Source organism: Pogona vitticeps, chromosome 2, assembly GCF_051106095.1.
Source record: "Pogona vitticeps strain Pit_001003342236 chromosome 2, PviZW2.1, whole genome shotgun sequence".
NCBI lineage: Eukaryota > Metazoa > Chordata > Lepidosauria > Squamata > Agamidae > Pogona > Pogona vitticeps.
In genome coordinates this window covers 177,644,072-177,665,712 of record NC_135784.1, presented here as the reverse complement: position 1 = coordinate 177,665,712, position 21,641 = coordinate 177,644,072, and the positions used below count along the sequence as shown (strand labels likewise).

Sequence of the window (21,641 nt, the reverse complement as noted above, 5' to 3'; positions counted from 1 at the left end):
TGCCTTGCCCCAAATCATCCGAGTCCACAACTGCATGGAGACACACATGTAACCTCAAGGTCCAGAATAAGGACCTATTCTACAGATTAGCCTAAGGATTTGAAACCAAGACTCTAAAAGAGGCTGTCTATGGAGCGCAAGATAAAATAGTACCACAATATCCATCATACAGGAAAGCACTGATGCAAACCAAGAGGAGGTTAGTGCTTGCCCAGCAGATCAGCTGTGGCTCCTCCCTAAAAAGCAGCCTGGGAATTATATTCCTCCTTGGGGTCAATTTGTGTTTTTAGCTCTGTGGGACATAAAACAGACCTATAGTAGATGCCTTTCTCCTCCAAGGTCAGCTAAACTGCCCAAGGAACAAACTATTGAAGTTGGCTGCCCACATTACTAAAAGAGATTAACGGAGCTGGAGTTCTGAAAAAGCCCTGCCACCCTGCGGCCGGCAGGACTGGAAAACTGAAAAGTACACAGGCACCAAGTCATCTGCATGCTCCTGCCACCAACACAGGTTGAAACCTAACAACACAGCTGAAGGACAGGGAAGGCTGACTTTTATAAACCCCTCTGAAATAAATTTTAAATGACGGTCTCTATGCATTTTTTTTCCAGTAAGAGTCACATGAATTTAAAAATGCATTATCTGCTCAAGTTCAGATTTTCTATTTTATGTTAGGCAGAATGCATATTGCTAAGGAAAGTACCACCAACAGAGGACAAACCATCCTGCATTTTTAGTTCACTGTGTGAATTTGAGCAAAGCAGATTATGCAGCAAGCTGAACACTGAATTTGAACCTAACAAACACAGTAAGAAGTGTCCTTAACTACTACTTGCTTATACTAAAAGAAAGTGCTGAAAGATAAACACTGAGCCCAGACTTTTAAAAAAAGGAGCCAATGGCCACTAGCCTGGTCCTTCTTCCCAAGACAAGATCTTTTAGAGGTGTAGGAAATCTGTAGCCCTCCCAATGTTTCTGTGGGAGAGCATTGGCTCCAGCTAATACAAACGATGGTGAGGAATCATAGGAGCTGCAGTCCAACATCTGAAGGGCAACACATTCCCTACCCTTGCAGAGTCTTCAAGAAACGATTAAACAACCCCTTACCAAAGGCTGATCAATCTCTGCTTCAAGACTCTAGGGATGGAAATTTGCCATTCTAGCTAATAGCTGGGAGCAGCTGTAGCGGAAGCCAGTTTCCATTGCGATTTAACTTTGCCTTGTGCTTTGAAAGCTCAAGGATGGAAAGGCAGCCCAGAAACACTAAAGTAAAACTCTGTTACTGCAGCTATTTGATCTATTCATTGTGGATTCTTCAATGCCCCAGACTAAGAATTTGGTTTCTCCTATTTTCATTCCCTTGAGTTAATGTTCAAAATGCCTTAACGCCCTCTGAAAGATCAGCAGGCCTAGTTCCTTCGGGCTTTCCTCAAGAGTGACAAAACAGGACTCAGCCTCACTGAATAAAGAGCATCACTCCAGGTAACCTGATTTTCACCTTGGCAAGTTGGATGAGAGTGTCAAGTACATGGCGGCAGACAACAGGAGCAGCCTGTGGGTGTATATGAACAGTGGAACCGGCAGCAGCATGTTTCTCCGTGTGTTTACGTCCTCCTGCTCGCTGGATCTGGAAGATGTTGGTTCTACAACCCAGAGCAGCATCCATAGAAACAGAGAGCCAAGAAAGCTGCCCCGAGCTCTTAGATTCCATCTTGTGCAGAAGGTCAAGGGGCCGGCTATCTGGCGCACAGGCCTTGGCTGCTCTTTTGCCTTTGTCATCTGGGGCCGCAGTTCCCTTAGGAGTCTCTACGCAAAGTTCACTCTCGCTGCTGCGCTGCAGGATGGACAGAAGGCTCCGAATCACCCAGCTGCGCGTCTGTGCGTGGTAGCAGAGGTTCCGCAGCACCCGATGCAACCGGCTCGTGTTCAGCTTTGGCTCATCCACAAAGAGCAAGACAAGCAGGCAAGACAAGGCCTCATGGTCCAGCAGAAGGCGTCCACGGAGACGCAGCAGACTGTCCACGTTGCTGCCTGATGGCCTAAGAAACAAGAGGAGTATCAATGTACAGCCTACACTGGGCTCCAAAACTGGAGCAGAACTATCTATGGGATTTCAAGGGAACACCTCTGTCCAAGCCATAAGTCCTCTATCTATTCATCATTTGTTTTCGTCATGTCAGGACTGGAATGACAAGCTAGACGATTCTCCTTACTTACAAATTCTCCTACCAGTTAGTCAAGCAACAGTATCAACACTCCTGAGTTTGGATAGTGAATGGCCCCAAAGTGGACAGAAAGAACTAGCAACAAGACCTACTTGCCCTGCTTGTTTTCCAAACTAGCAACCCCCTCTCTGTTTTCAAGTTGGCCCCTGAACTGATTCAAGAGGATAGTTAAAAAAAAAAAAGCAAGGGAACAGAAAGACCTCAGAGACTGTAGGGAGTCCCTTCTTGATGGATGTCCTGCATACTGAAGATCAAGAAAAGAAAAGCCTCTGACTCACACAGAGGAATTTCAAACAATCTCTTTGGGCAACTCAGCATGCTATGATCTACTATAAAGATGGTATTAATCAGCAGTAGAAACAAGAGATCTGTATGTTTAAAAGACAAGCTTTATCGTTCTTATTGTGTGTGTTGGGGGTGTATTTTCTTTGCATTGTTATGTCATGTGGCAATAATAATTAATAATTAATAACTAATAATTAATTAATTAATTAATTTTATTATTATTATTATTATTATTATTATTATTATTATTATTATTATTATTAATAATAATAATAATAATAATAATAATAATAATAATAATAATAATAATAATAATAATAATAATAATAATAATAATAATAATAATAATAATAATAATAATAATAATAATAATAATAATAATAATAATAATAAGTTTTTTAAAAATGTTAATTGACCATGCCTGGTGTTTTTGAATAACAACAATAATACCCAGCTCACCTTTTCAGGTTATGCAGTGGAGAAGAAAATGGAGCTCCATTTTCAACGGCCAAGTAGTGACAGAATTTGCAAAAATTAGGATGTTAGAAAGGACAGCTTTGATTCCTCGGCTTCAAAACATGAACATCAGTGTTTGTGGCATAGCTATTTTGGATCTGGCTTTCCTTTCCCCAAGTATTAAAATTCAACCTAAAAAATAATTGGTCTCTCCCTAAACCTCAGATTATTCGTCCTAAGTGGACGTGAAGCCCCTTTCCTGTCCCTACCATAGAAGTATACAATACCTGCTGTGGCTGCTGCTACCGCCCATCTGGAAGGTTCCTCCTCTTTGCACAGCTAGGCGTGTATACTGGACACCTCGGTTTCCACTCAGTCGGCTTGTGAAGGCTGCAGCCGGCACAGAGGAGAGAAATGTGAGGCACGTCAAATAAACAGGCTAGAGGGATGCAACCAAGGTACAGTAAAGATGGCCATGAATGAGAGACACACCACCCCCACCCCTTTACCTGGGCTACGCAAAATAGCTGACAAGGCAGAAGTGCTGGAATGGCCGAAGAGGCGCTCATGCATCAGCTGCCGCTGCCGAGCTTCTTGTTCTCGCCGCAGCGCCTGTGCCTCGGCTGCGATGTCAGGGGGCATGACTGCCAAGACACTGTCCTCCATGTCTTCCAATACACTGCGCCGCAAGTCTGATGGTAACGTCTGGATGAAAGTCACTGGGTCCATCGGCGTGTCAGAGCTTGTGCTCTGAGCCAGCTCACGCCGCTGCTGTTCTGCCCGCTGCTGGGCCAGCACCTGAGAAGAGGAAGCAAATGATGGACTTTTTGTTGTTGTTGTTGTTGAAAACATAAATGTTCTTGTTAGGTACAACCAGGGCACAAGTGTAGCACACAAACAATGCTGTGTAGCAGTGGATGAAAGGAACAGGACTGTCATAAAGCCTTCTGCTTAGGGCAGAACAAGAGCAATACCAGAGGCAAGGCTGTATGCTAATATGAATGCAGAGATAAAGAATTACTTTCCATTTGGGTGATTTAGCCTGGCTTTTACATACATTAACATGCCAAATGACTGAGTCTTGTACCTTGTGTTTTATGTACAAGGCTAAAGAAGAAAACATATTATGTGGCTAAATAGTCATGCAAGGGAGTTCTACTTATAAAAGCTTGCCTTGCCACCTCCTTCCATTTACAACCTTTAATCACTAGAAGGGCAACTATACCTCCTCTTGGATTGCTGGAGGCAGTGCAGCCAGAAACTCTGGGCTGACTTCTGTCACGCCAGGGTTGCCCACCACTGGAGGAGCTGGAGGAGTCGCAGCTGTGGTAGGAGCAGCACGAGCCGGAGGCCGGATGCCCAACTGGTTCTGCAGCACTTCACGCCGAATGTCATCAGGCAGAGCAGCCAGAAAAGATGGATCAACACCTTCAGGAAGGTTTATCCCTGTGACAAGAAGCATTAAGTAAAACTGCTGTCTCTCCAGGAGACCTGAACTACTGTAATCGTCTGTTTTAAAAGGCTCGCCAGCATTTACCTGCCAGGGGGTCTTCCTCTTCACTGCTGGTGGAAGGAAGTGGCTCTTCCAAGATGCCACGGGAGTCAGCTCCAGAAATGGCCACCGCAGAATCCCTTGTGGATGAGCTCTCAGAAGATGAAGCAGGTGGGGAGCTGGGGAGAAATGAGTGGCAGTGTTTAACTCATGCAATATTAATACTAATACCTCATGTCGCAGGGGTTAAGCTGCACTACTGCAGTCAAAGATTCTGTGCATGACCCGAGTTTGACCACAATGGAATTGGGTAAGCAGCCTGATTCAGCCTTCCATCCTTCCAAGGTCAGTAAATTGAGTACCCAGCTCCTGGGTGTGTGTGTGTGTGTGGGAGGCAATGTGTACCCTGCATAGTTAAATTGTAAGCCACCCAGAGTGTGCTCTAAGTGCTCTGGGGTGGTAGATAAGCAGCACCTTTCCTTTGTGCCCCACATCAGATGCTTACCTATCATCCACTTGTTGGCTGGTATCAGGCTGACCTTCCCTCAGGGTCTGCGCATTGGCTCCTTGTTGGGCTGCATCAGGTGTTGCTGCGACAGAGCTGGAGCCCGTCTGCTCCACACTGCTGGCCCCACCACCCTCGCCAACCCCTTCTTCAAGGTTGCACGAGGCCAGGCTACTGGTGTCCATAGGGGAACCCTCCAGTTGGCTGCTGACTGCTGTCAAGGCATCCGAGTCTTCAGCCCTCTCTGGAGAGAGCGAAGCTAGTGGGGCAACAGAGAAAGGACTTAGAGAAAGGGGAGGACACCAATTCAGCACAAATTGTGGCAAGAACAAAGCCCAAACCCAGACTACTTTCTCTTACTTTCAATTTCCAGCCGGTTCCCACCTCTGCCCAAAAACACTGATTGGAAAGCTTGCCTGAGAATCTAAAATGCTAGAACGAAAGTACACCATCTATCAGGGTCCACAGATCAGACCATTTGGCTTCTTATTCTAGTTCAACAAGCAAACTTTCCATTTTGTTACCTTTCCTAAAACTCAAAAACTGAGCATAAATGCCCAGAAGGGGATTGCCCATTTTAAGAAATATGGACTAATTCTGATAACTAAAATTATGTCACTTCGATAATATGAAGACTGACTTTCTATTCACTTTGCATGTTTTTGTTAACATATATTTCATACACCTTGAAGAAAGTTCTGTTTTCTCCTGACCACTTGGGAGAAAAGGACATCCAATTAGAGACACACAGCCAGATGTGGGGTAACACCTGCTGCAGGGTGAAGCCTGAGGCCACTTACTGATGGTGGGGGCGGGTGAAAGCTCCATCTGCGTGGCCTCAGCGTCTGTGCTTGGCCTCCCAGGGCCTGAGTCCTCCTGCTCCACTGGCATCAGCAGCTGCCCAGAAGCCTGGGCACTGGACTGCCCCACCAGCTCTGAAGGGAGCTCGCCTGCCCCTGTCGCTTGTTGCTGCTGCTGCTGCTGCTGGGGGCTCTCCAGTGTGACCAGAGTCTGTTTGGGGCCAGCAGAGGTGTCTTCAGCGGCAGTCGAAACTGCGGGATAGCCATCAGGATGGGCGGCACCATCTGGGAGCCAAGAGAGGGAGGGGAGGGAGGCTGGTTTACAACCTATGCCTCTTAAGTAGCAGAAGAGCTTCAGAGAGGGCCTTGGCCTCACCCTTTCAGCAAAAGGAAGCTACATTCCCAAGGATAGCTCCAAGACAGATACATGAAAAACACATGGCAATCCTGGGCACATCACCCCAACCAGGGAAAGTAGTAAGTTGTATAGTTATCTCTGATTTGGGGCACAAATCCCTACCCCACAACAATACAACTTACTACCTCACCCCAGCAGGAGTTGAACAGCACAAAGCCTTGACACACCTAGCAAAAAAGTCCTTTCCCATTTCAGAACCACAACCTGGAGACCCTTCCCTTGACCTCCATTAGATCCGAAGAGAACAACTGTGCTGGCAGGCTTCTCCTCACCAAACTGCAAAGAGAACCTATAAATCCTGCCTGCTTCATCTTACGACAGCCCACCCCACTGCTATAGCCCCTCCCATTTGAAGATGGAGTCAAGGAACCCTTACATCCTCACATCCTGATTCCCCAACTCCCCTCATGAGCCCATGATCTTTCCTCCCAAGAGCTAAGCGTAGTCTCCCAAGTGGCTTCTTTCCTCATCTTCAAGGTAGTGATGCTGGCATGATGAATTGGGAGTCCTCATAGGAAAGACAGTAGATTGTATAGTTATCTCCAAGACCGGGTATGACCCTAAAACTATACAATCTACTACCTCATCCCAGGTGGCTCAGGAAGAGCATCCATTTCATCTAGACTGAGGGGGAGAAAAGACACTAGACAAGTACCCACCAAAGAGTAAGTTACCTGGGAGGTTCTGCTCAGTAGAACTGTTTGATTGTGGTACTGACCCCTGCAACCAACACAATTAAAAAAAAAATCAAACTGATTCATGATGAACCCAGTTCAAACAAAGACTCCCTTTGGAAAGACCTCAGGCTGGCCTTCCCCTCAAGCCACTGCAGTAGGCCCAAAGGCTTTTGACAAGAGGCCTGTGAAGCCCATCTGTCAGAAGGTGCCCACGTAAAGCAAATCTTCTAAAATATTTTTTTCTGAAAATGATATAGTACAATAGCCTTCTGTTTTCACATTTGCTACATGTGACCCAGAATAATGGATTATAACAGGTCATATTAAGAAGTATTAGTATCTTAACCCCTCTGACCCAGTGAACATGCTCAAGAAAGAAAGTATCACTCCTCTCTCTCAATAATAATAATAAGATGGAATGCAAAAGTCTGGGGCATCCTAACAAAGAACAAAGATATCAAGCTAGTTGGAAACTGTATCAAGCCCTTTTATATCACCACAGTTATCCGAGAAACATTATCCATATGATTCCATTCTCCCCTATACTTTTTTATTAGGACACTGAATATCTTTCCTTGTTTTGTTTCATTAAAGTACACCCATCACTCTTCTGCTCACTACTACCTCTACCAGTTGTGTGCACAAAAGGCCCTATATGCCACTTGCAGGCACAAAGCAGGTCCTATATGCCACTTGTAGCAACTGGATACATCAGAACTAGCGTTTCCATGCAGGATCAGTTACACACCGCCACCCCCCCATGCCGGAAACTGCATATAACAAAAAACCCTATACCATATTTTTTGCTCCATAAGACACACTCCCCCCCCAAAAAAGTGGGAAGAAGCTGGCGATTTTGCCCCCACTGGCCCCGTGGGGGGAGCCTCGCAAGGGTCCGAGGGAGCCTTCCAGGACCCTTGCGAGGCTCCCCCCACCCCCCATGGGGACAGCGGGGGCGAAATCGCCAGCTTCTAGGACCTTTTCTGAGCAAAAAATATGGTATATAGCAGCCTCTGGCTCCCTCTAGTGACCAGTCCTGGCAATTCAACTTGGAAACATAAATATGTATTTTGGGGGAGGGGACTATTTAATATTTTCAGGCAGCACGTAACTAAAACCATAGATACAGATCCCAGAGGATAGGAGGAGTGTCCTACTGTATTGTTATTGTTTCCATTCTTACTAGAGCAGCATACTTTGCACGGCTAATACTGTGATTCAAATATATACACAGTGGTGCCTCGCTTAATGATGTTAATTGGCTAAAAAAAATCGCTATAGGAAAACATCGCTAAGCGAAACACAATTTCCCATTGGAATGCATTGAAAACCGGATAATCCGTTCCAATGGGAACGGATTACCGTCCTTAAGCGAAAATCGCCATAGGAAACATCGCTAAGCGAAATGCGGTTCCCTCATTGGAATGCATTGAATAGGTTTCAATGCATTTCAATGGTTTTGACAGGTCCGTTTTCGCTATTTTTAAAGTGTCTTAAACTGTTCAAAAACTGTTTAAAATGCTTGGAATCGTTAGTGCACCCTGTAAAACCTTTGCAAACTTAATTTGGCTTTGTTCTGACTCTTCGTTAATTTTTGGTGATTCCCCCCCCCATTGGAATGCATTGAACTGTAGGTGTCAAACCTACAGTTCAATGCATTCCAATGGGGGGGGGGATACACCAAAAATTAACGAAGAGTCAGAACAAAGCCGAATTAAGTTTGCAAAGGTTTTACAGGGTGCACTAACAATTCCAAGCACTTTAAACAGTTTTTGAACATTTTAAGAAACACTTAAAATAGCGAAAACGGACATCGCTAAGCGAAACAGGGGACCTAAACTGTCATCGCTAAGCGAAGCAAGGTCCCGAAAATCGCTATGCGAAATTTTCCCATTGGAAACATCACTAAACGGAGCGCAAGATCGCTACAAAAACTTCATCGCTAAGCGAATACATCGTTAAACGAGGCAATCACTAAGCGAGGCACCATTGTATATTGAAGAATGCACAGAGTGGCTCAAAAGCAAGGGGATACTCTTACTTTCAGTTCAAGGCTCAAACTCAGCTTCAAATAAATAATCAGGAGTCACATTCCAGTAGTGTGCAGGACCCAAAGCAGAAAGGACAGGAATCACATATTTGGCTTACAGCCATTACCATTAGCTGCTAAGCTTTTCTAAATAGCTTCTTAGTTGAAGCTTTTTAGAAAAGGAAAAAAGCTGTGGAACCACCATACAATGGAGCACATGGAAGAAGTAGTAATCATTCAGAGAAATGAGAAGGGCTGGAATGGAATACTATGAGGGGCTGGATTCAACACAAGGATCTTAGGTCCCCCCAACTCAGCTGCAGAGTCTATGGTCAAGGAGAGTAAGACCGTAGGAAAGGTCAAGGTGGTCAAGATTCTTCTATGCAAGAGGCTGCGAAGGAGGACATACTCTCCCTGAACACAGACAAAAGAGTGCTTCTCTTTTAGACTCTCTGGTATGTGTTCCCCTTGAGTGAGGTGATGTGTTCTCTCCATCTCTGTTCAATTTTTAAGGTGGCTGACTGAATAAAATTATCCATGTGGCCACTGAGAAAAAAATAATTTCCTACTCCTGCTATATGGAAACAGCAAACGACCTACCACCTAAGTACACCTGTAGCCATACTGAGGATTTTACTATCACTTGCATATCATCTGTTCACAACTCAGCTAATGACCCCTCCACCAAACAAGCCAGTGAATGTCAGCCTTGCCCCTTATGGAAGCTGGCTTTTTTCAGGTGCCAGCAGCGTGAAAAGACCCAGCCAAGGAGCTGGCTACCCAACCTGGGCATTCTGCTCCTTGTCTTCTGCATCTTTCGCCTTATCTGCTGCTTTGGCCTCCTCCTCAGCCAGCTGCTTGCGTCTTTTCTCTCTGCGCTCTTCCAGCTCCTCATCCCTCAGTGCCTCCAGGTGGTTGATGATGGGAACCTTGACCACTAGCCAAAGAAAAGGAATTAGATTAAGCAGAGTAATTCAGAAGAAGCCCTTAACAGCTGGAAGGCAGGCAAGCTGACGGACACCTTAGTAGCTCACCTGAAACACAGTCATGCATGCTTTCTGCATCTAGTACTTTGCATTCTTCCGTCCACCGTGTCAAGGCAGTGGGTATGCTTGACAGGGTTCCTGAGGAAGGAGAAGAGTGGAAATAATGGCATTTAAGGACAACCTCATACAATGGCAAAAATGCACACTGCTCATCACCGAGACATGAAATTTGCCTTGGTCCAGTTCTGGCAATTCACAGAACTAAATAAAACAGGAATCACTTGCATATACTTTTCAATTTCTATACACCTGACTGCCAGCTGAAGCAGTGATTCGACTCCACTGACAGAATTTGAAGTGATGTACACTAAAACCATTCAACATCACAACAGACCATTCAACATCACAATAATCCAAGTTTATGCACCAACCAGCATTGCTGAGGAGACTGAAACTGAACAATTCTATGAAGATTTACAACACCTTCTAGAACTGACACCAAAGAAAGATGTTCTTCTCATTCTAGGGGACTGGAATGCTAAAGTAGGGAGCCAAGAGATAAAAGGAACAACAGGGAAGTTTGGCCTTGGAGTTCAGAACGAAGCAGGACAAAGGCTAATAGAGTTTTGTCAAGAGAATAAGCTGGTCATCACAAACACTCTTTTCCAACAACACAAGAGGCGACTCTATACATGGAAATCACCAGATGGGCAATATCGAAATCAGATTGATTATATTCTCTGCAGCCAAAGATGGAGAAGCTCTATACAGTCAGCAAAAACAAGACCTGGAGCTGACTGCGGTTCTGATCATCAGCTTCTCATAGCAAAATTCAAGCTTAGACTGAAGAGAGTAGGAAAAACCACTGGGCCACTCAGGTATAATCTAAACCAAATCCCTTATGAATACACAGTGGAAGTAAAGAACAGATTTAAGGAACTAGATTTGGTGGACAGAGTGCCTGAAGAACTTTGGATAGAGGCTCGTAACATTGTCCAGGAGGCAGCAACGAAAACCATCCCAAAGAAAAGGAAATGCAAGAAAGCAAAGTGGCTGTCCAACGAGGCCTTAGAAATAGCAGAGAGGAGAAGGGAAGCAAAATGCAAGGGAGATAGGGAAAGTTACAGAAACTTGAATGCAGACTTCCAAAGAATAGCAAGGAGAGACAAGAGGGCCTTCTTAAATGAACAATGCAAAGAAATAGAGGAAGATAACAAAAAAGGAAAGACCAGAGATCTGTTCAGGAAAATTGGACATATTAGAGGAACATTTTACGCAAAGATGAACATGATAAAAGACAAAAATGGAAGGGACCTAACAGAAGCAGAAGACGTCAAGAAGAGGTGGCAAGAATACACAGAGGAATTATATCAGAAAGATTTGGATATCCCGGACAACCCAGACAATGTAGTTGCTGACCTTGAGCCAGACATCCTGGAGAGCGAAGTCAAGTGGGCCTTAGAAAGCCTGGCTAACAACAAGGCCAGTGGAGGTGATGGCATTCCAGTTGAACTATTTAAAATCTTGAAAGATGATGCTGTTAAGGTGCTACATTCAATATGCCAGCAAGTTTGGAAAACTCAACAGTGGCCAGAGGATTGGAAAAGATCAGTCTACATCCCAATCCCAAAGAAAGGCAGTGCCAAAGAATGCTCCAACTACCGTACAATTGCACTCATTTCGCACGCTAGCAAGGTTATGCTCAAAATCCTACAAGGTAGGCTTCAGCAGTATGTGGACCGAGAACTCCCAGAAGTACAAGCTGGATTCCGAAGAGGCAGAGGAACTCGAGACCAAATTGCTAACTTGCGCTGGATTATGGAGAAAGCCAGAGAGTTCCAGAAAAATATCTACTTCTGCTTCATTGACTATGCGAAAGCCTTTGACTGTGTGGACCACAGCAAACTATGGCAAGTTCTTAAAGAAATGGGAGTGCCTGACCACTTTATCTGTCTCCTGAGAAACCTATATGTGGGACAGGAAGCAACAGTTAGAACTGGTCATGGAACAACTGAGTGGTTCAAAATTGGGAAAGGAGTACGGCAAGGCTGTATATTGTCCCCCAGCTTGTTTAACTTATATGCAGAATACATCATGCGGAAGGCTGGACTGGAAGAAACCCAAGCTGGAATTAAGATTGCCGGAAGAAATATCAACAACCTCCGATACGCAGATGATACCACTCTGATGGCAGAAAGTGAGGAGGAATTAAAGAACCTTGTAAGGAGAGTGAAAGAGGAGAGTGCAAAAAACGGTCTGAAACTCAACATCAAAAAAACTAAGATCATGGCCACTGGTCCCATCACCTCCTGGGAAATAGAAGGGGAAGATATGGAGGCAGTGTCAAATTTTATCTTCCTGGGCTCCATGATCACTGCAGATGGAGACAGCAGCCCTGAAATTAAAAGGCGCCTTCTTCTTGGGAGGAAAGCGATGACAAATCTTGACAGCATCTTGAAAAGCAGAGACATCACCTTGCCAACAAAAGTCCGAATAGTCAAAGCTATGGTTTTTCCTGTCGTGATGTATGGAAGTGAGAGCTGGACCATAAAGAAAGCAGACCGCCGAAGAATTGATGCCTTTGAATTGTGGTGCTGGAGGAGGCTCTTGAGAATCCCCTGGACTGCAAGGAGAACAAACCTATCAGTTCTAAAGGAAATCAACCCTGAATGCTCAGTTGAAGGACAGATTCTGAAGCTGAGGCTCCAGTACTTTGGCCATCTCATGAGAAGAAAAGAGTCCTTGGAAAAAACCTTGATGTTAGGAAGGTGTGATGGCAAGAGGAGAAGGGGACGACCGAGGATGAGATGGCTGGACAGTGTCTGCGAAGCAACCAACATGAACCTGACACAACTCCGGGAGGCAGTAGAAGACAGGAGGGCCTGGCGTGCTCTAGTCCATGGGGTCACGAAGAGTCGGACACGACTAAACGACTAAACACACACACACACTAAAACATTTTGCAGTATCTGGTCACTCAAACATACAATTAATCAAGAGCAAGGAACAGGCCAACCCAATAACATTAAAATGTTTGAAAAGCAAATAGTCGAGTGCGTCATCATGATGCTGCTAACTAAACAAAGATAAAACATGGGAAAATGCTAACTATTATGTCTTGGCTAGGAACCAAAACTATGTTACCTCATCCTGAAGTAATAGTATAAATTTAGGCTTTCACTACAAAACATTGATATACTTTGTGATAAACTACAGTCTTGCAATAAATCCTTGAACACTGTGAAAGAAACAAAGTGTCTAAGAAAAAAAAGACTTCATATTGTATCATCCTTCTTAATATATTTTATCCTTTCCTTTAATGTATTTTACTTTTATTCTTTTCTTTATTGTAAAAGAACCCAAAGCTATCAGCTGCCAAAACATTTCCTTCCAAATTATACATGATATCACTATATTTTTATTTGACATACTAGCTTCACTGTTACTCCATCTGGAAAAGGACCAAGATCTCAATGGAGCCAAGTTCATAGCTAACTGCATCAGGAGGCAGAAAGAAAGGCTGACGGTACACCTCCTATAAGTGACTGGATGTTAAAAGATACAAACGTTCTAATACTGTTGTTCCACAGATCAGGGCAACCTCTTGGGAGTGCCCTCATCCCCTTGCACTGAATTTGTATATGGCTCTGAGCAGTAGCTCACAACCCTTTTTTTCCTTCTCTGGTGTTGCACTCTTTAAAATGCACAGCCCTCCCACCCCCAAAATCCAGTCATTTTAATTGGGAAATAGAGCCAGGCAGGAGAAAAACACCACTGAGAAAAGCAGCGGATTCCAGGCTTATCTAATACAAGAGTAGCTGGAGCATGACTTGCTTGCTACTCTGCCAAAAAACTTCTTCTGTTGCCTGTCAGTTTGCAAGTGTTGAATTACCAAGTCATGAGGGGAATCTTGAGTCTATTAGACCCCTTAATTTTACCGAGACTTCTAGTCTTGAGACTGACCCAGAGACTGCAATAGGTTCAGAATTTGAAAGCCAGACCAGTGACTGGTATGAGCAAGTTTGATCATTTCCTACACCCCCCAAGTACTGGCTTGCCTTCACTGGTTACCTATGTCATCCCGGATCAGATTTAAGGTTTTGATACTAATCTATAAAACCCTTCATGGTTTGGGACCACAGTGGGTTCTGTTTCCATTTAATATATCATTATAATGTTTTAACTTGCTGAAAACCACCCAGAATACTGCATGGCATTAATGGGGAAGGTCTCTCTCTCTCTCTCTCTCTCTCTCTCTCTCTCTCTCTCAATCAATTAATCAATCAATCATCAAGATCCAGTTAATGGCTTCAGCTCCACCCTGCCACAGCAAAGGATTCATGGGGACTTGCCTGCCTGGCTGGTGGCGGTGCTCTGGTCATGGAAAAAATCATCCAACAACTCATCATCTGAGCGGGCAATAATGTGGACGTCGTCATTGCCTACTAGGAGGCGAGCTCGACCTCGGCTCTGCAGTGGGAGGCTACTGCTCAACTGAAGGATGTCTGCAGCTGCGGAAGGGCCCAACAACCTAGAGACGACACAAAACAATGGGGAACTGCAACACATCTACAATGCCCCTGCCCCAATACACAGAGAGGAAGCAGCTTCTGGGAGAAAAATAAATCAGTTATCACGCAAATAGGTGAAAAAGGACTCCCTCCCCCCTTGCCAGAAAATGATTATGGCACCGAGAAGCAGGCTAAACTTAATCGAAGCCTGTAAACGTGTAAATTCACTGCCTGTGATTTATGAGACTTGACAAAAATGTGACCTTCCACACTCTTTCTCTGGAGCTCACCTCTGCAAGATGAGAGGCGGGTTGGGTTGCCGGGTGCCAGGGTAATGCACATGGATGGTGTGGCCCGTATTGGCTGTCAGCTGTCGCAGGGTCCTCTGGCTCCGCCCAATGCCTTGTGCCAGTCGGGTTGTGGAGGAGCCGCTACCCAAGGTTAAGGAGCTATGGTCCGCATGCCGTACCATGAGTGGGTGAGTGGCAGGAATATTGCCAGGCGAGGGGGGAATATCCGCTGTGAAGAGAAACAGGAGAAATTAGCAGGCCAAGATGGGGTTGTGAATATATTTACATTAAAAAATTATCCTAGAGTACAAACTTTTAATGACAAAATCCAGGCTCTCTGAAGTTGTAATCACAAAGCGTTGTGCATTACTGAGCAACTGGAGGTAGGATTTACTCCCAGTGAGTGGTTGGCTGGAATAATACAATTCCATTCCACATGTGACAGAAAAAACCATGACTTCCTAGTATATAAACATCCTTGTTCCCAACTCCCATAGGAATGAGTCATTTTGATACCACCCCTGTCCTATAGCTTCTAGGTTTCAGAGTTCTTACTGGCGCTGGAGAACATGTTGTCAAATTCTATGATGAGGTCATCTTCACGGTCAAAGCGCTCAAAACGCACCAGTGGGGAGGCATTCATATCAGGGTAGTCTTCATCTAACTCCATCTCCGAGCCATCATCGTCATCTTCCTCCTCTTCACCTTCCTCACCTTCTTCATCATCCTGGAAGGACAGTTTACACCAAAGCCAAGACTGAGTACAGGCTGGATAGACCTCCACTCCAATCCTGAACTCCACTCTTCCTGCCCCTACCAGAAACTGAGTCAAGGAAAACTATAATCCTTGCACAAACTCTCACTTTCATCAGAACCAAGCCCCATACATGCTGAGACGGTAAAACCCATGCAAGGGACACCTCAGCACTGTTTTTCCTCTAGTGCCTTTACCTGATCATCTTCATCTTCCTCTTCCTCTTCTTCCTCTTCATCTTGGCTGTCATCCTCATCCTCATTGCTACCACTGCTGTCTTCCTCCTGGGTGTGTTCTTCCTCATCCTCGGGATCTAGGATATTCATAGAATCTAGAGTAGATTGGACAATGTATGTAAGGCAAGATGGCGCTGCTAGTTCACTGAATATCCTCCCAGACTTCCAAAATTCATCTTGTCACGCAGAAAAAGCCTTACAGCGCTAGGTCTGAGAAATCTCCATCTTTCCACATTTCCAGGAGAGTTCAAAAACACTACAGCCACCTTCCTAGAATGCTAGACCTCCCTTGTTCTACTCTCTCCCTCCCTTACAAATTAATCCAGGCACATCTACTGAATCTACGTAGTATCTTAGGCAATGCCTCACCTTCCCTGTTGGCCTGTAGTGTGGAAGCCTGGCTCAGATTGGACGGTGCCTCATCCATCAGCACATCCTCCTGAGACTCATCCTCTCCACTTCGGCCCACTGAAGGGACACAAAGATGGCATAGCGTTATGAGCAAACAGCCCTCTCCTTTAGCGGAATTGTGGCCTGAACCAAAATGTGATGGCAGTGGTTGTTTTATCTGTAAACACCCACTATGGTCCTAACATGAGTGCTGCTTAAAACACACACTAGTGATAGTGTTACAAAGCCACTGAGGTGAGCAGTCTGTTCCTCAAACGATTTGTTCCCAACCCACCCAAGAATTTGAGGAACAGATTCCATCCCTGAAGAGAGACTAAATGACAGCGACACATGTGTGGAAAAGAAGAGGTGCCGGGATGTATGCATGTGGAGAAAGCGTAAATTTACTGCTACTGGGTGGGACTGGGGAGATTCTTGTTAGGAATGAAAGTGATTTCTTCAGGAGACAATGAACAAGAAAAACAGGCTCTGAATGCAGAAATTCCAAGGGACAGAGCCCTGAGGGTCTGGCACTCACCTATAATGGTACTATTTCCTGAGCCTCCATCCTGCTCCAACAGCTCATCAATAAGATCCTCCAACTCATTTTCCACCTAGAAGGGAAGACATGGGCACAACAGTGAGATCCAGATCCTCTCGTGCAAAATAAGTCTCAAGATTCTGAACAACATGCACGATCCTGGGTTCTACTAATACTTCATCACTTCTTGCTCCAGCCCCATAAAAGGCAGCACCCCCTCCAAGCCATATGATGAATACAATAAAGAATGCTTACACAGAAATTAAATACATCTGTTCGATTTTATTCAGTTGTTTTAGAATAAAGCTCTGGCCCTCAGAAGTCTACTTCCTCCTTTGAACAGTGCTAAACTGCAGTGCAACATTGACTCTTTGCCTCTAAAGCCTGTCAATGCCTCTTAAATGTATAGCAGAGGGTGCTCCTCAAAGGCCTTATACATACCTGCATCTCTTGAGTGCTCAGCACTTCAGGCTGCCCAGCAATCACCACAGCATCACTCTCGGCCTCACCATCCATTATGTCACCATCTGCTACTTCTGTCTGGGCAACATCATGATCTTCCTCAGGGGCCTCTGCCTCTCCACTCTCTCCTGAAAAATCACAAGCATGCCAGAAGCTGAGCAACAAGCTCTAGATTTGGGTCATTCTTGACCTGGATTCACTGGAGGACAAGTCAAGGGAAACATATAATGGGAGGGTAAAAGCATTTCTGGAAAGGAAAGGGAATGGGAAATAAGAGTGTCTCATTATGCCAAGTAACTGGGAAAATTGTGAAGAAGAGATGCACAGTACTCGGCTCCTAAGCTGACAAATGCAGGAGGCTACATACCCGTGTCTTGCTGACCACTGCTGGCATCTCGTGCTGCTCCCTGAGCATCTTGCTCGGCTTTGCTCTTGCTGGAGGCACTCTTGCTACCAAAAAGGCTGCTAGGCTGATTGACAATTCGTGATAGCGTCTCCAGAGGTTTCAAGGCTGCATTCACTGTGTTGGCCATGTTAGGACTTTGGGGGAAACACAAATACATAGATGAGTCCTCAGACTGTGACTCAGAGCCTTAACACTAAGAGCAGATAATTATTCCAGAGTAAACCTTGGCTGGGATAGAGGTAAGAGAAAGCTGTAATGAAATGGAGGAGTATGAGGGAGGCCTTGTGGTGCAGTGGTTAAGCACACGACCTGACTTCAATTCTGACAGGCTCAGATAGTTGGCTTGAAACTGACTCAGCCTTCCATGTTTCCATGGCTGGTAAATGCAGTGCCCAGCTCACTGGGGTGGCAGAATGTGTAGACAGCATAATTAAATTGTAAACTGCCCAGATAGTGCTCTAAGCACTATATAAGCAGCATACTTTGACTATGGCTCTCTCAATTGATATCACTACTTAATTCTGTTCCCTAACAAGAGGGAACAAACGTGTTCCATAGACAAAACTAGGGGTGGAAAACAGGTTTTTGTCCCATGTACTAACTCTCTGACATCTCTTGTGACTTAGGAGCAATCCCCAGTCCATTTCCTTAGAAAGCAAACCAACTACCTGGACAGATCAAGGCTGTGAGGCACTCTAGCCAAATCACTGACTAGCCCCTTCTTGAGAAAAAGACGGATGATGTTGTTCATGCCATTATGTTGTGTCTTGGCTGTGGCACTGCTGTAGAAGCTGGAGGTGGAAGGGCACGATTCCATGATGGTGCTGATAATGCACATGACTGCCTGCAGTCTGGAGTCAGAAAATGTGGTATTATTTACAGAAGCAAACATGTTTCTGCATTTACTAGGACTATAACAATCAGAAAATCCTGCAACACTCTACATTTTTGATAAAATATTCCTCCCCTCATAAATAAATGCCTCAATTTCATGAGACGCTGGTCCTGTATCATCTTGCTACTGTGAAGAAACATGATCTAGTAGTTTTGTGGAGGTGGTTTTCTAAAAACCTAAATCCCATGTCTACAAAAATATACAGTTAGAGCTGTGGTACAATACCTTTTCTTAAGTACTAATTCATTCCTAAGTATCACCTTTATATCTTTCTTACCTGGCATGTTTCTCAGTGCTCTCGGCCATGGCCAGTGCTCGACCAAGGGCTGCCTTCACTTCATTCACCAGGGCCACCTGGGCATCTGTGCCACTGCCCGCTGCAGCCAAACTTGCTAGGAAGAGGCGAGCCAGGGCTGGTGTATCCTTGTCTTCTGCATTCTGAGTATGAGGGAGTAGATGGTCCAGGACAAAGGCTAACACACTGCAGTCCTAGAAGGCCACAGGAAAATATCATGAGAAAAAATAAGTCCAAAATGCTCACTCTTCTTCCTCCCCTAGCACCCCACCCTTTTTTTCACTGCCCACTGCAGTTATTGGACTGGGAGGGCTGCCCTCCCATCTCCTCTGTATCCCCCCTGCTTCCAGCCTGCGGTTCCCTTGTCCTACAGAGACAGTTATTTCCAGAGTTGCTCACCTCTTTTATGAGCTCAGATTGACCCACAGTGTAGCTGTAGTTGGCAATTAAAGTGGCAATGCCAACATATGAACGTACAAGTTCTGCCAGCAGCCGCAAGATGGTGGAGGTGGGCATGAGCGGCTTGCTTCCTTTGGCCTTTTGCTTGCTCTCCTCTGATGATTTATCTCCCTCTTTATCCTTCTTATTTTCTCTTGCTTCTTCAGGAGTTGAGGCTACGGGACAGAAATTGAAGAGTCAAACCAAGGAGGGACTACTTCTAAAACCCTAAATTTCAGAAAAGATTGAACCAGTCCAGTAGATGGGATCGGTCTTGCCAAAGCAACAGTGTGTTCCAATTGTGAAATGTTAAGGAACTGATTAAAGATGCCCAAACTTTACACCGAAGATGAAACAAGATGGTTGAAATAATGGGAACGTGGGCCCAGGCGAAGTGACTGAGGCTCAGAGATACCATCTGCAGGCTGCTTTGAATCAAAGAACTCTTTCTGAATATGTGGTATCTTCCAAGGACACCTAGGAAGACACTGGCCACTAATGCTTTGGCTTGGTATTGTATCAGATTAATAAAGACACTTACCATCTCCTTGAGGAGTCCCAGACTGGGGTGTGTCAGCAGCTGCACTATCAGCAGCAAAGACTTGAGCCTGGTAACAGAAAGAATGAGAAGCGAATGAACAAGATGGAGATGAGGAACCAGGATGGGGTGGAAGGGGGAATGGATTCTTATAACATTTGGTATCTGAACGACTAAGGTTTAACGCTACGATTTTACAGCTATGGAAGTACTGTGAAAACAGAGACCTCTCAAGATATAACAATTCCAAAGACAGCTTGACCTCTGAACAACATCTTGGATATCATCCGCAAGATCAGATCGCGAAATCCTTTCTTTAAATTCAGTAAAAAGAGATATTGTACCTATGATCTATGATACCACTGCAGAAATGCAAATTGATCCATCAGAGAAAACGCCTGATAAATTAAGGGCTAAATGAGATTTTTGTAAAGTTGAGAATCCTGTTTTTAAAAGTTGGTACCCCCAACGTGAACAGAACTCACATTGATGCCAAAGCCTGTCTGTGAGTCAAAGTCACTACCCTGGCGGGTCAAAGAGCGGTACTGCTGGTAAATATCGTCTCCCACATCTTGCAGGATCTGGCTCACCTCCTGATTTATAGTGCCTGCCTTGGGCTCAGACTTGTCTGCTAGAGAGAAAAAGTAAGAGTTAGTCCATTGCTCACACTATCACTTGGAGGGAGGGGAGCTACTACATTTACATGTATCATGACTTCTAAGTCATGGAAAACAGGAAAACAGAGTGCTATTTTCTCTACATGCTTGTCCACAAAGCTATGACTACCAAAAGCAAAATTGAGATGGCACTTTTATTACCAATCTTTCAGGGATAGTACCAGCTTGAGGAATATTTCCAACATGCTATGGGTAAAGGGGAAGGATGTGAGGGAACTCCTAGTAAAAGACACAATAACTTCAGCAGTAAAAAGTTTTGGGGGGGCCATGAATGTAGGGTTTCCTTCAATCTGGTCCCAGGCTCCCATGTACCTTCATCAGGGGCATGGTAGGCAGCCAGAGCATTCAGCATGTCATAGATCACCTCCTTGATAGTATCAGGAATGACAGGCAGTGGTGAAGGTTTCACCGGAGTAGTTTTCACAAGCTGCACCGCATTGGGCCCCTTGATCCGCAGGTTCTCGAATTCGTCATCAGAGGCTTGGGGAGCAAAAGGAGAAAAAATAAAAAGAACTAGAGCAGCCAACCCTGAAAGAGCAAGGCCTAGGAAACAGGATGCAAGCAAACCTTGGTTCTTTATAACTGTAATGTGGGCTTTGGGTGGGTGGGGAATACAACTTTTACTAGTGGATCCATCCCCCCCTTAATCTCTAGTTCAAAGCGCCTTCTACTTCAGAAAATAGGTGATCAAGTTGCTTATCACCTATATAGAGACACCCACTCAGACACAGCATTAATATGGTCCCTAAAGGAGAACCAGCAGGGGTCTGAGTTACTTACCAGTACCAGAGCCACGGGGAGCAGGCAGGGCGATGCGAATACAGCTATTAGCCACTTCAGTGAAGATCTCTGGATTGCGGCAAGCAGCTGGGCCCAGCACTCGTAGGATGTAGTTGATCTCTCGAGAGCCCAAACTGCCTGACACCACACCTGAAGTGGTGCTGCCTGCTCCACTGGTGGCCGCTGAGCGCACAACCTGAAAAAGACAAGAACAACAGAGGCATGTGTTAATGGAACAGGCATCCCCAAAACCCATCATTGGGCAACACAACTGGGATTTCTGACACAGACTACAAGAAAACCTGAGCAGATAAATAGCAGGAAACAGACTGGAACAATGGGCAGGAAATTTAGAGATAAATTTAAGAATGACATTTATAAATAAATGTAAGTCTTGCAATTTAAAAAACTTCACAAGTAGAGGATGGAGAAAACTAAGCTTAGCAGCAGTACATCTGACAAATCTCTAGGTACTCAACTTGTGATCAGGTAATGTGTGAACCAGTTACAAGAAGCCTCTACAGTACTTATAAACCTAATGCAACGTTAGACTC

The 21,641-nt window shown here is 44.9% G+C and overlaps 1 protein-coding gene across 34 annotated transcripts in view; it reads right to left on the bottom strand.

Annotated features, from left to right (window-relative positions):
• The window catches only part of HUWE1 (HECT, UBA and WWE domain containing E3 ubiquitin protein ligase 1), a 133,401-nt gene that overhangs the window by 20,555 nt on the left and 91,205 nt on the right, over window positions 1-21,641 (bottom strand). For 23 of the 34 annotated variants that reach the window (XM_078386529.1, XM_078386518.1, XM_078386523.1 and 20 more), the window contains 25 exons: window positions 21,090-21,283; window positions 20,620-20,798; window positions 20,116-20,261; window positions 19,634-19,700; window positions 19,054-19,268; window positions 18,637-18,848; window positions 18,133-18,315; window positions 17,426-17,598; window positions 17,038-17,186; window positions 16,594-16,669; window positions 16,035-16,133; window positions 15,627-15,760; window positions 15,231-15,402; window positions 14,676-14,904; window positions 14,227-14,405; window positions 9,923-10,012; window positions 9,674-9,825; window positions 6,857-6,902; window positions 5,765-6,049; window positions 4,965-5,223; window positions 4,505-4,638; window positions 4,193-4,413; window positions 3,477-3,765; window positions 3,255-3,357; window positions 1,500-2,040 (listed from right to left, as the gene is read on the bottom strand). In XM_078386529.1, the coding sequence (XP_078242655.1) occupies window positions 1,500-2,040; window positions 3,255-3,357; window positions 3,477-3,765; window positions 4,193-4,413; window positions 4,505-4,638; window positions 4,965-5,223; window positions 5,765-6,049; window positions 6,857-6,902; window positions 9,674-9,825; window positions 9,923-10,012; window positions 14,227-14,405; window positions 14,676-14,904; window positions 15,231-15,402; window positions 15,627-15,760; window positions 16,035-16,133; window positions 16,594-16,669; window positions 17,038-17,186; window positions 17,426-17,598; window positions 18,133-18,315; window positions 18,637-18,848; window positions 19,054-19,268; window positions 19,634-19,700; window positions 20,116-20,261; window positions 20,620-20,798; window positions 21,090-21,283 (4,527 nt within the window). Of the gene's footprint in view, window positions 1-1,499; window positions 2,041-3,254; window positions 3,358-3,476; window positions 3,766-4,192; window positions 4,414-4,504; window positions 4,639-4,964; window positions 5,224-5,764; window positions 6,050-6,856; window positions 6,903-9,673; window positions 9,826-9,922; window positions 10,013-14,226; window positions 14,406-14,675; window positions 14,905-15,230; window positions 15,403-15,626; window positions 15,761-16,034; window positions 16,134-16,593; window positions 16,670-17,037; window positions 17,187-17,425; window positions 17,599-18,132; window positions 18,316-18,636; window positions 18,849-19,053; window positions 19,269-19,633; window positions 19,701-20,115; window positions 20,262-20,619; window positions 20,799-21,087; window positions 21,284-21,641 lie in introns of all 34 variants that reach the window. The other 11 variants (XM_020792979.3, XM_020792983.3, XM_072991406.2 and 8 more) reach the window with 7 other exon arrangements.